Source organism: Podarcis cretensis (assembly GCF_951804945.1).
Source record: "Podarcis cretensis genome assembly, chromosome: 6".
Taxonomy (NCBI): domain Eukaryota; kingdom Metazoa; phylum Chordata; class Lepidosauria; order Squamata; family Lacertidae; genus Podarcis; species Podarcis cretensis.
The window spans coordinates 6,789,701-6,803,706 of record NC_137175.1 but is presented as its reverse complement, the minus strand read 5'-3'; the positions used below and the strand labels follow the sequence as shown (position 1 = coordinate 6,803,706).

The 14,006-nt window shown below is 43.5% G+C and overlaps 1 protein-coding gene across 1 annotated transcript in view; it reads right to left on the bottom strand.

Annotated features, from left to right (window-relative positions):
- The window catches only part of PRPF6 (pre-mRNA processing factor 6), a 38,039-nt gene extending 32,951 nt beyond the window's left edge, over positions 1 to 5,088 (bottom strand). Inside the window, exons 1-5 of the mRNA XM_079979040.1 lie at positions 4,930 to 5,088; positions 2,488 to 2,656; positions 2,187 to 2,305; positions 1,910 to 1,988; positions 1,377 to 1,553 (exon numbers count right to left, since the gene is read on the bottom strand). Of these exons, the coding sequence (XP_079835166.1) occupies positions 1,377 to 1,553; positions 1,910 to 1,988; positions 2,187 to 2,305; positions 2,488 to 2,656; positions 4,930 to 5,000 (615 nt within the window). The 5' untranslated portion in view covers positions 5,001 to 5,088. The remainder of the gene's footprint in view (positions 1 to 1,376; positions 1,554 to 1,909; positions 1,989 to 2,186; positions 2,306 to 2,487; positions 2,657 to 4,929) is intronic.
- Positions 5,089 to 14,006: the final 8,918 nt, after the last annotated feature.

The following is a 14,006-nucleotide window of genomic DNA, read 5'->3' as shown; positions in this document are numbered from 1 at the left end:
TATATATTAAAGATAATTTGACTGAAGGGTTAGCGAACTTTCTAAGCTTATCCTTATATATCAGACAGGAAGTTGGAACCATAATAACCACTTAGAAGCAACACTGATTCCACACAAAACCTTCCCACAATCACCCAAGGTGGCTCATTGCTATTTATGGAATGTAATTTATAGAATGTAATTTAAAGAATGTCATAAAAACTCACCATAAGACACATCTAGAAAAGCAGAAACAAACAAAATGGTAAAACTATCTGGGATATGTTCCTACCTCCACACTAGCAAACAGCCTTTCGAAACAGAAGAGCAGTATGAAAACAGAGGAACATTGATGAACCTCTTGGGAAAGATCATTCCACAGAACTGGGCCAACAATATGAGGATTTTTTTTTCATTTAGGGGAGCATACAAATAAACAATACCCCACCTGAAATCCGAAAAGGTAGGCCTGCAAAAGCTGCAGCACATTATCTTTCTGATCACACTGAGGATTTGAAGGGAACTGGCTCTCCTCCCTTCATAGGTTGCCCAAACCCAGACAGTGTCCAGATTAAAATGTTGGATTCACAGGGGTGAATGGAATCAAGAATTCAATGCAAATAATGTCCCTGACCTGCAGCAGCCAATTCCTTTCCATTCCCATCAGCAGAGGAATGTTTATAGGCATTAACTTTAAAGTTGCTCCGACAATTTTTATGCAGTCTGGTGTGACTTTAATGATTACACAAATAATGAGCCATATGATGGAAGAGTAACCACAGTTTACAGAACAGTCTGCTGTGCATAAAGCACATACAGTGGTACCTCGGGTTAAGTACTTAATTCGTTCCGGAGATTCGTTCTTAACCTGAAGCACGACTTTAGCTAATGGGGCCTCCCGCTGCCGCTGCGCCGCCGGAGCATGATTTCTGTTCTCATCCTGAAGCAAAGTTCTTAACCCGAGGTACTATTTCTGGGTTAGCGGAGACTGTAACCTGAAGGGTATGTAACCCGAGATACCACTGTATTTTATTTTTTCCCCTTCCCCCTCCCTATAAATTCTAATTGTTATTGAGACAAAATGTTTTTTTTTACTTATGATCACCCATCTAAACAATAAAACATTACTATACATTATTTCCTATCTGTAATAACTTTGGTATAAACACCTTGTCGCAACTTTGTTAATATACTCGGAAATGTTTGCCCGAGTGCCTATTGTTGTTTTATTTTTTATTTTAATTTTATGTAATTGTTGCATGTCATATGCTCTAATGTAAACAAAGGCAGCTCTCAATGCAACCAAGTTAAACAGTTTAAAGATGAAAATGAACAAAAACTATGTTACAAAAGAAACCTCTCTCAGGTGGACCTGTACCCCTCCCCCGCTTTCTCACCGTTTGCCGGGGATCCACGGATGTGTGATTCTCGCCTGACTGCAAGTGCTTTGCAAAGAAACTGTCAGGAACAGGGGTCAGTTTCTCATAACGTGGATTCCTTTGGCGTTTGTTCCTTGCATCACCAACTTCAGGGATACTAAGCCACTCTTCCTCAGTGACCTCAGCTAGTTTTCTCTGCAAAAAATGCAGACAACATAATTACAGTGCCAGAGTTGAAATCAGTGTGTCACTGAAATACAGTTTTGATTTCTCCCTCTTTTTCATCCGCAACTTCTTAAAAGTTATTCCTGGTGTGTGAATGAGGAATAGACACTCCAAGTGGTCTGGAGAGTCAGTACCTGAACCCAGGTCTCCCAAGCTGAAGTCCTATGTTATTCACTGGTCCACTTTGATTTAATAATTGATATCCAACACATACTACACAAACATTTTTCTGACTCCCCTCCTCCCCAACGTAATTTTCTGATTTCACACACACACACACACACACACACACACACACACACACACACACATTTTTCTCTCCTTACTTTCAGATCTGAGAACTGCTGCTGAATTTTTGGCCGTTCCATTCGGTACTTTTCAATCTCTTCTTTCTCACGCTGTTCTCTAAAAAATAAAGCACAGGAGTCAACCATGCAGGCACCCATTCCTATTTCCAAAAGGGAGATAGCAAGTACTTTTAATACTTCAGGACCCCATGTTCAGGCCAAACATATAACCAGAGAAGCAACAGGCAAGGTTCCACTGCAGAGGCCCCAGATACAACCAGCATTTATCTCAATGCTGAAAAAAATCACCTCCTACCTTCTCTCTTTTCTCCTTTCATCCATCCTTTTATCCAAAGCAGCGTAAATCGCATCAGCTTCCTCATCATCTTTTTCATAAGGTCCACTGGAGAACAGACTTCCAGCATATCCATTGAACTGCGAATGACAAAAAGGTAGTGTTAACTGCAAGAACCCCGTTATCCACTAAGCACACCCCACAGAACCACAGCTAGTAAGAGTAGACAGGCTAAAGGGGGGCAACGGTCTGAGCACAATGTAGCTTTATGTGTACATTGCCATTAATGTCCATCAAGACAGTAAGGCCAAAGACGCATCACCTCATCGTAATTGGTGTCGTTCAGATCTTCGTCGTCGTCATCCGCTGCCTGGTTTTTCTTCATCTGGTCCCCAACGGTCCTTTTCCCTGGCGGAGCATGGCGGTCATCCACAGGGTCATTTGCATCCCGAGCAGGGCCAATGTCCGAGCGGGTAGTGAAACCTGTAGCACTAGACGGAAGAAAGCAGCCAGTTCAGTATGAGGGAATTCGGACAAGGGACTGGGCACCAGTCCCTCAAATTCAGAAACCCTGCTACAAGTCCTACCTAAACTCAGGCTTGCCAATAACCCCTTAACTGTAGTAAAGGAGAATGGTCCCTGGATGCTTAGGAAGCAAAACATCTGCAAATTATAAAAGCTAATCTTTACTTTCCAAGGTTACCAGTGTGCCTTAAATTTTTATTTATATATATATATATAAACTTTTATCACCTTTTTTATCACGCTAGGACATATTTCTTTTTTTCTTTTTTATAAAGTTGTTTATTAAGAATTTCAACATAAGATATCAAAACATATCATATTCATTATTTTTTTCCCTTTCCCCCCACTCCCCATCAAACCCTGCCTCCCCCCGCAGAGTCTTCCCTCAGCTCCTCTCTGATTTCTCAACACATGTTATTCTCTGCATTTTATAAAATTATATGAATCCTTATATTATCTATCTACCATGTTATCAATCAATAAATTTGTGTATGTTTATTCAAAACCTGCCAAGGAGTCCAATTCATTTTGTTGTCTTTTTAAAACACTAGGACATCTTTCATGTACGTACATATACTGAATATAAAATACTGAAGCAGGTCTTCAGTGAGTGTCTAAACCTGCACAATACTGGCACCCATTGAATCACAGAGAAGGGACCCCTGAGGGCCATCTAGTCCAACCCCCTGCAATCTCAACTCAAGCATCCATAACAGATGACCATCATATACCGGCATACCTCTGAATGCCAATTGCTGGGAATCACAAGTAGGGAGAGCACTCAAACCCGGCTTCCCATGGGCAACTGAGGCAGCTTTAAGTGCCTAGACCTTTGTTTGTTTCAGTTTTTGGAATACCAAAAATGTGTCTGAGACTGAAAATATCCCAAGAAATCTGCTAATTTTGCTGCTGTGGTGCTTTTCGTTGCAACCAATGTTAACATGTCAGGATAAATAAATAGATGTCGAATATGGATTTTCAAACAAAAACCTATCCAGGGAAGCAGACCTGAGTCACCGCCCTCTGACACAAAGCACATGGCTTTGTTTTTGAACATTTTCCTGCACTGGGGCACAATGGAGTTAGCTGAGTCAGTGTTAAAATAAACTTCCTAGGTTGCAAAGCGTATCTGAGCTTTGTGGGGAAAGAGGAGACACAACACCCTTCTCCCAAAAGCAGGGTTATAAACGCAAAAAAAGTAAAATATACATAAATAGACTTTCCAAAAAATGAAAGGCAAATACATTAGTAGTAGCAACAATAATAATAATACAGTAATAATAAAGCCACAGGGTGAGTTTATTATTATTATTTATTAAATTTGTATACCGCCCTTCATCCACAGATCTCAGGGCAGTTCACAGCATGTTTTCATTATTTCCTTATCTTTCATAACTTGCCAATTTTTAAAAATGGGGGGGGGGGGAGAGAGAGAGTACTATTCAGGGAAGGGTGCTGTTTCCTTTCACAGAATCACAGAGTTGGAAGGGACCCCTCAGGGTCATCTAGTACAGCCCCCTGCAATGTAGGAATCGGAAGGCAAAAAGAACTCTGCACATGCTCCAGGCGTCGGGCCCTTGAAGCCTTTCAAATGCTACACAGACACGCCTTGCTCTGAGGAGGAAATCACCCTGCCTATGGGTACAATCGGGAAGCAAAATGAAACTCTGCACATGCTCTAGGCGTCGGGCCCTTGAAGCCTTTTATTTTTTTATTTTTTTTAATAATATTTATTAAGCATTTTCAAATATAACAGAAAAAGAAAAATCTTATTTTCATTAACATTTTTCCAGGACTTCCCCCCCCGCCCCCTTTTGTATTCCAATTCTTTCAATTAAATTCAACAAATTCTTACCCCAAGTTTTAAACTTATTCCAATTAACCCAATATTAAGAATGTTTTTCCCTCCCCTAAAATCGACCTCACTCCCTTCCACGAGTTCCCCACAGAACAGATTAAAACCTTTTAACCTTGAAGCCTTTTAAAGGCCCCACGCAAACACGCGCGCCTTGGTCTGCGGAGAAGGCACTCTGCGTATGGTCAGAGGCACCTTCCACGCGCAACGGGGGCGCCTCAGAGCCGAGCAAAGAAACGCTGCAAGGGCGGCGAGGGAAAGGCCTGACCCGAGGAGGGCCCACGCGAGGAGGCAGCCGGGTGGAGGCCCACCCGCCGCCGCCGCCGCCACCGCCACTTCCCGGGGCCGCTTCCCAACTCCAGCGCCCGGCCTCGGCCCACTCACCCTCGGCCCAGGCCCGGCACGTAGCCCAGCGGCGCGGGCATCCCCAAGAAGGGCTTCTTCTTCCTGTTCATGGTGCCCGTCAGAGAAGCCGTCAGGCCCGAAGCGCTGCCTCCGCCGCCACCCGCCGCGCTGGAGCCCGCCGGAGCCGAGGCCCCGGAGGCCGACGAGGAGGCCGACGAAGAAGCGGCCGCGGCAGCCATGATGGCGGCTGAGGAGGAGAAGGCGCGGCGGGAGGCGAGGAGGCCGGGCCTAGCTGGTCCTGCTCCGCCTCCCTCGCGGAGGGGCGGCCTCAGGTAGGCGGGCTCGCGGCTTCTTCTCCTCAGGCGGCCGGAGAGCCTCGCTGGGCCTCGGCCGCGTCGGGGAGACTCTGAGGGCGGGAAGGGCGGCCGCGCCGAGAGGGAAGGAAGCCGGCGAGGGAAACAGGGCGGCAGCGCTGTTTTTTATTACTTAATTCATCGTCATTATTATTATTATTATTATTATTATTATTATTATTATTATTAGGCGCTTTATTTATTTGTACGCCGCTTCCCCACACGCCCGGAAAGTTAAAAAGCAGCAGCGGAAAAGCGCGCTTTTCCTGTCATTGGCGATGGTTGGCATGCAGTATTTCTATTCTCTGTTTTGCTTATTTTGTTTGTGTTTTTTTTAATAGATATTTATTGAGATTTTACAAAATCATAACAAAATACAGCGGAAAAAAGAGAAAAAAGAAAACAGAAAAATACAAGATACAAAAAACAAAAAGTAGATAAAAAGAAAAAGAAAAAAAAATCCATCTTTCCTTTTTTAACTTTAAAGCTCATTGCCTTGTTTCCTTGACCTCCTCACACCTCCCTTTTTTGTATTTCCATTTACATAATCAAATCAGCAAATCCTTGCCCTCTTTCAATTTATCATCTTTAACTTTGTATCTTAACATATCACAACTCAAATATTTTGTAATACTCATATTGACATATCCCTATGGTCGATATTGATAGTTGCCTTATACTGGAGTTGGTTTTAATATATATTTTAATGTTTGGCACCTGCACACTTCACTACAACGACAGCATTTTTAAAATGATTTGTTGATATTCAATATAGGATAATAATATAATAATATATGGTTGTTTTATTTTGTTTTGCTTCTTTTTGTAATATTCATATTGAAATATTCATATTGGTTGATATTGATATTTATATTGGTGTCAATTAATATTTTAATGTTTGGCATTTGCACATTTGATTACAACAGGATTTTTATAATATGTTGATATTCAATATGGTATAGTAATATAATAATATATTGTTGTTGTTTTATTTTTATATGCCACCCCTCTGACTGAGACACTCTGGGCGGCTCCCAACAGAAAATAGTGATAACGCGATACAGTATCAAATACGGAAAAGCTTTCCTGAACCTTCAGGTGCCTTTTAAAAATCACCTAGCTGTTTATCTCCTTGACATCTGATGCACAAACAGCTAAAAGCAGCTTGCAGCAAAAAAGTGGAAAGCGCACTTTTGCTGTAATTGTGATATTTAGCTTATTTTTTAATTGCTGTTTTGCTTATTGCTTAGTTTGTTAATAGTTTTTTTATATTTTATAAATGTTTTATTGTTGATGTGTTAATTATTTTATATGATTTTTGTTGTATTTGTGATGTTAAATGATACTGCAGTATATAAATATTTTTAGTGTAGAATTATAGAGTTGCATTTCTTAACACCTGACCTCCATCTACGGTAATCTGAAACCATACCAGGCCCTGCTTAAGCTTTGCAAATGTGCTAGCAATTTTATTGCTGCACCACTAGGAGGAGAGAACACATAAAAATGAGTAAGTAAGGAAACGAAGAGACTTGATGAACCAATCCATCTTTTAGTCTTATTTTGTTTCCATCAGTTGCAGGGCGGATTTGATTTAAATTACAATTTAAATCCCTAGTCAATAAGACTTGATTTAAATCATTTTTTTTACAGAAAGACACATTCTTGCTGGTATAATCTTAATATTTACAACCAGATGAAGGTTTCATTTTTGGAATAATAAATTTTCAGAGTAGTTTTTACAGTTATATCAAAAAATACTGATTTGCTTATACTATTAGAAATACAAAGACAGATAATTAATGCAATTATTGTTTATATTTGGACAACTTTTCTGCTGTACTTTATTGGAAGGAGAAAAATAATCATTTCCTTAATAACAACTTAAACAATTTATTTAACTAAAACAATAACATTATAGCATACGTATCCATGTTTGTTAACTGATGTGGTTAAACGATTTTTTAAAAAAACAGACTGAATTTTAGCACTCATGAAAAACTTAAATCCTTATTTCCTGATGAATTTGGACTAAATAAAAAAAATCCTTTCGTGTGCATGCACACTTGAAAACTCATACCAATAACAAATTTAGTTGGTCTCTAAGGTGCTACTGGAGGGAGATTTTTTATTCTGTTTCGACTATGGCAGACCAACATGGCTACCTACTTGTAACTAGCCTTTGGACTATAATGTAACTTAAATAGAAAACTAGAAAGATTTTTCCTCCAAAGGCATTTTATTTTAAAAATCCGATTTATTTTTTTCAAAAAAATCAATTTTTAAAATTTTTTTTAAAAAAACAACAACAACACCAACATTGATTTTTATCCCCCCTGATCAGTTGCAAGTCAGATATCTCTGGCAAGCCTACAAAGTAGGACAGGAATAGAAACAACCCTTCGCTGCTATTATTTGTCCCCAGCATCTGGATCAAGGTACACTGCCTCTCAACATGGAGGTTCATTTAGCTATCATGGTTATTAGCTGGCGGGGATTCATCCTCTGTGAATTTGCCTAACCCTCTTTCCAAACCTTCTGAGCTAATAACATAAGCTGCATTGCACAATATCAAGACTATGGATGGTAGTCATCTAAGTTTCGCTCAGAGTAGAAATTACAGAACATGACTAAGTTAGATCCATAGTCTGGAATAGGCCTATGAGTAAAACTTAGCAGAATACCACCCTAAAATTCATCTAATCAGTACTGTACACTGGCTGGCAGCAGCTCTCTCCAGGATCTTTTCATCCAGTTACTTCATCTGGAGAAGCCAGAAACTGAACCTGGAACCTTCTGCATGTGTGCAAGCGACCATCAGTGTGGCTCAGTGGGTTTACTCCTAGGTAAACAGGCACAAGATTGCATCCTTACAAATGTGTAAATGCCGATTGGGCCCTGTTTTCCTCAAGAGTGGCTGGGGAAAGAAAGAAAGAAAGAAAGAAAGAAAGAAAGAAAGAAAGAAAGAAAGAAATATATTATTCAGTGGACACCAGACTGTGAAAGGGCTGGTAAGCAGTCTAACTAGCCTTGCCCTCTAGAACACATCAGAAATTCCCCCAGGCAGCACGCAATTTGCATCGGTTTGAAGAGTCATACAGCTGAACATTAGCCCACATTCTGACTCTAAAATTCTTTGATTCTGTTATTCACATCCAAACATCTGCATTTGGGCTATTGTGCATAAATGAATTTTAGCGTGGAAATTAAACAGCACAGCACACACATTCTCTGCCCTCCCGAGCACAGTAAAAAGTGAATTAAAGGCCCATCACCTCCCTGAAATGAACACAGCAATATGCAGCATGCTGCCTTATACTGAGTCAAACCATTGGTCCTTCTAGTTCAGTATTGTCTGCACTGACTGGCAGCGACTCTCCTAGATTTCAGGCAAGGGTCTCTCCCATCCCTACCTACCTAGGATTGAACCTGGGACCTTTTGCTTGCAGAGCAGAGCTAACATCCTAGTTGGGGACCAACTGCCAAACATTTCAGTCAGGTGTAAAAGGCACCATAGGACGTATAAAAACTCAGAGGGGCATTTTGCACAAAAAGAGGTTTGCAGGCATCTCTGTTCTGCTTTCCACCAGATGGAGTACTTAACAAAGCCCCCCTCCCCCCAAATAACCTTTTCCATAGGAGGTTGCAGAGGAAGCTAAAGGTTACTTTTTTGATACTTTCACTTAGGATGCTGCCCCAGTTTCCAGAGCAGAAGATGTGAAGGCTTCATACTCTCCTCTCCCCCCCCCCCCCGCCCCGTTTCTTCTATTTTCTTTCTTTTTCTCCATTTGTTCTTTTAAAAACCTCTGGCCGAAATTAATTCAGCCCTCAAGGGGGCAAGTTCTTCACAGCTTGAGTAAAATACTATACGCTTTTCAACCAAGCAATCTTAGCCTAGCTTTGTTCAGTAACTGGGGAGGATTCTCATCTATGTGGCCTTTATGAGAAAATCAATATATTTTAGCTCTTCTGTATGAAGTTTAAATTTAATCTGTGGGATGATTTCCCCCCTGGCCTTGCTTATTTAAGAAATAATATCCATAGCTCAGGTGTATGCAGAGCAGTAAACCAAGCCTGTTCTTCGTTAAATGCTGGAGCAAAGGTGTTTAATCTGACAGCAAACTCCATTTATATATCATAACTGCTCTGGAGCCATGAAAATTGATACCATTGTCGGATGAGAGAGCAATTTCACAGATATATTCATGTTTCAAGAAAGGTTTCTCTACTGGTCTAGTTGCGCTAGCCTTTTTCTTTCCTCTGGAAGTTATATCTACTTCATCTTCTGTGATTCCACGCTCATGGAAATTCATAAACACATAATAACTCTGCTGAATCAGACCAATCTCGGCTGTTGATGGGAGACAACTGGTCGGGTGAAGACCAAAACCGCATTTGTCTAAACAGCAAATGAGGGCTCAAAAAAGGGAGTTGAAAGAGAGAGCATGTTCAGGCTTTTTGCCTGCAGGGAGTTGGTTTCAGAATATGTGGCCCAGTGCTGATGTCCTGCCCTTTTCTGCCTGTGTGCTGGCTTCTGTGTCTCTTACAATGCCTGCTCAATGTGTGTATTTCTAAACAGGCATACTATTGCAAACACACCGGGGGGGGGGGGGGGGGAGCCTGTTATGCACTCTTCTTCAAAGGAAACTTTGTAAAAGCTACCCTAAATTTTCCAGAGACACAAAGCACACAAAATAGCACTTTGAAGGGAGCCACGGGGTGCTTGCAAAGCTTTTAGATTTCAGTCCTTCCGCTCTACTTTGGAAGAGAAAGAGAGACTGCTAGTGGGGCACTAATAGCTTTCAAGGAGGTGTAAATGGCAGCAAAAAGGGACCTTAGCAGCACAGGCATAATAATATATCTTAAGAGTCCTAATTAGGCTTCTTTGTAAACAGTCACTTGTCTGGTCACCTGTGGTGAGTAAAAATGGCCTCTAGGTGATCAGGCATTGGAAGATTCTTTTTTCTTTTTTACAAAGTTGCAAGAGAGTTTGTCTTCCTCCTCCCCCATCTTTGCTTTTCCAAGTGATCAATGCTCCCCAAATGACTGTCATGTCTACGTCTATGTATGGACAGTCAGGTTCTTAACTATTACTTTTTAGACTGTAGCCTTGCAGTCAGGGACTGCCTTGTTTCAACTGATTGTATGTACAGTGGTACCTCTGGTTGCAAACGGGATCCGTTCCAGAGCCCCGTTCGCAACATGAGCAGAACGCAACCCGCGTCTGCACGGGTCGCGATTCGCCGCTTCTGCGCATGTGCGTGATGTCATCTTGAGCATCTGCGTGAGCGGTGAGATCCGGAAGTAACCCTTTCCGGTACTTCCGGGTCGCCACGGGACGCAACCTGAAAAGATTTAACCTGAAGCAAATGTAACAAGAGGTATGACTCTATGCCAATCTGGGAGCCTTTTTTTGGCTGAAGAGCAAGGTACAAATGCTCTAAATCAGGGGTCAGCAAACTAAGGCCTGGGGGCCGGATGCAGCCCTCCAGGCTCGTAAATCTGGCCTGCGGACCCTGCCATCCACTCGGTCAGTCCCCTTGCGCTGCGGATGCCTCGCCACGCGGGGACTGACTTCCAGGATGCTGGCACAGCTTCTGGGCAGCCGATGATGCTGGCACAGTTTAGAATTGGCTGCAGGAAATTTCTGCAGCTAATCTGAAGCCTTGCCACCCATGGCTGAGGTAAACTCGGCGTTGCCATGGATGGAAAGGCCAGAGGGCAGGTGGCGGGTCTGGGCTGCCCCATGGGCATTGTGACAGGCGCGTCGCAGGGCTTCAGCCAGAGTTTGGCATGTCTGCTGCCCCTGCGCCTGGCACCCAGCTTGGCGGTGCTGCTGGTGGCGTGCTTGGCGGCCGCACTGGAACAGCTGGAGGGCAAGCTGCACGCCGCCTGCCCAGCACTCCATGTGCCTGGCCTCAGGCGGTGGGGCACAGCATGTGGTGCACACTGGCTGGGAGCTCCGTGGGAACGGGCCAGTGGAGCGGCTGCTGCTCGTCAACAATGCTGGTGAGCGGGAGGCACTGAGATGTGCTCCTGAGCACGTGCAGAACGTGTTCCTCCTCCAGGTCCGGAGGCAGCTGGAGAGACTGGCTTGCAGGGTATTTATATTTTGCAAAATATAGTCAGGCCCCCCACAAGGTCTGAGGGACAAGGTCTGATGAAAAAGTTTACTAACCCCTGTTCAAAATAAACAGTATCTACATTTATTGACTTACTTGGCTCTTGTAGCTTCATAAGCCAGGCTGCTGTCACCTTCTGGCCTTTTGTTTTTTCACCTTTCACCATACGATGTTCCATGCTTTAGTGCAAAACAGGAATTCACTGCTCTGCATCATTCCATTCCTTATTTGCGCCTCTGAGGAGTCCTCAGTTCTGTCAGGCAGACAGGCAAGGCATTAATTCACACCATGCACAGATACCATGTGGCTCATGGAGGTGAGGTGGGCCAGATGTGTTCATATGAGACTCTCCCCCTCCCCAAGCATACGGAATGCCCTAAAAAAATGAATTTGCTATATTGAGCTATTTCAATGGTTGAAAAAAAATCCTTACACATCAGACGCCAGCTGTTTGTGTGAAATATTCTGTTATAAAGTGCCCCTCGAAGGGCCAGACTTGACCATATGCTGGAAATGCATAGGCTTCCAACCGTTTTGCTTTATTGCTAAAAAGCAGCATCAGAGATTGTTATTAGGAATGGAAGAACAGCAAGAGAAAGGCTGCTTAATTCTCTTCTCAACCTTCCCCAACTGCCTTCTCCTTCAGCACCACCACCCCAGCTGCTTTCCCATTCCTGGAGAAAGTGATGTGAGAGGCCCATGTATTTCCCCCACTCATTTGTCATTCATCTCGTATATTCATTATATTGCATTTATGACCCACATTCTTCTCCAGGGAACTCAAGGTGGCATTCATGGTTCTCCACTTCTGCCTTTAATCCCCACAACAACCCTGTGAGGTAGGTCAGGCAGAGGGGCACTGAATGGCCCAAGGTCACTGACTGAGCTTCATGGCTAAGTGGGAATTCAAACCCTGCTCTCCCAGGTCCCAGTCTGACACTCTGACCACAACACTATGCGGCCTCTAGGAGTGTGTGAGGACTTCATTTGCCTATCAGCAGCTCCAGAGTTTGTGTTTCTGCATAATGGCGCAACTTCTCATGCATTCTGGGAAATTCCTGGGGGGAAATGGCAGCTGCTAGTGCAGCTAGCACCCCGCTCCCCAAAATGCCCCAGAACAATGCAACTTCCATGGAATTATGGGAGAAATAAAATGGCAGCTGCCAGGAGCACCCACAGAAAAGTAGTCTGTTAGTATCTGCCACAGGCGTTGGCCAAATTGCCGGTCAAAGGAAGAAACTTAGTCTGTGCCAAAAGATAACCGGCACGAGTAATGAAACAAATATTATTTAAGTGATTATGAAATAAATGTGAGAGGTCTTTAAAAACAAAAACAAACAGATTAATGAAACAGGGACAGTGGGGGCGGAATAATATTCCACACCCCAAGTCTGGCTCCTAGAAAATCTCTCTGGCTTCCAAAGTTTTGCAACAACCACAAGAAAAAGGAATGGTACCCCGTTTAATCGCCAAACCCGTAGGGATGGAGAGCAAGAAAATGACTCAAAATGCCATACAGCTATCAAAGGAGGTTTCAATGTCACCAGTAATGAGTCCGGGCTCCCTCCTCAGGACTCTGAGTGGTTCTGAGAATTCGTTTGTTCTCGGCTGAAATCAGTGACATTCTTATTCATTATTATTTGCTCAGTGCTGGCAGAGCGCCCAGGACTTTCCAGCCAATGTGTTAAGACCTGGAACATCAATAAACAAGTGACATTCTCCCCCACCCCGCAAGCACTGGAGAGAGAAATGGGATGCGGAGAGAGACCGTGGTGAGGTTTTCAGTTCAACTGTTTCTCCCAGGAAAATAATTTTGCAGCAGGGCTGTTCCAGAACTGCGAGTTCCACTAGCATCCACTAGCCTGCCCCTGGGACCTCCACATGTGTCAGAGGACTCTCTCCTGTACAGCTTTGTCCTGCTGCCTCTTCTCATGCCCAGACTCTGCAAGACATGAAGAACATGGAGGAAGTGAATGCTGGGCAGTTCCAGCCATAGACTCATAGTTGGAAACAGGGCCGTCTTTAGCATATGTGCCGCCAGCGTGCAAAGATCCGCCCAGCATCCCCAACTTAACTTTTATTGAGCTTGTTTTGGGAGGGGGGAAGCCAAAGTTGTTGACCTTTTTAGGGGAGAAATCGCTCACCTGTAACGACGCAGCAAAAAGACTGCTTTTGTTTCCTGACTCGTCAAGAATGTTTTACGCTACGGAGTAACAGAGTGACGGAGGGGTGGGGGCTTTCGCTCCATTGCTTTTCACTGCCGCCAATTGAGAGGGACTGGTATACAGTAGGTATACATTTGGCACCCCCCAGAATTTGCCTTGCACCCCCAGATAAAGCCGGCCCTGGTTGGAAAGGTCCCCCAAGGGTTATCTGGCCCAACCAAAGGATCCATAACAGATGGCCATCCAACATCTGCTTAAAAGCATCCAATGAAGGAGAAGCCGCCACCTTCCGAAGGAGTCCATTCTACTGTCAAGCAGCTCTTACCGCCAGAAAGTTCTTCCTGGTGATTAGTCGGAACTATCTTGCAATTTGAATCTATTGGCCCAGGGTCTGCCCTCTGGAGCAGGAGAAAACAGGTTGATGACTATGGGGTGCCTGTTGCAGCTATTGTGGCTATTGTGGTTCTCTTCCCCAA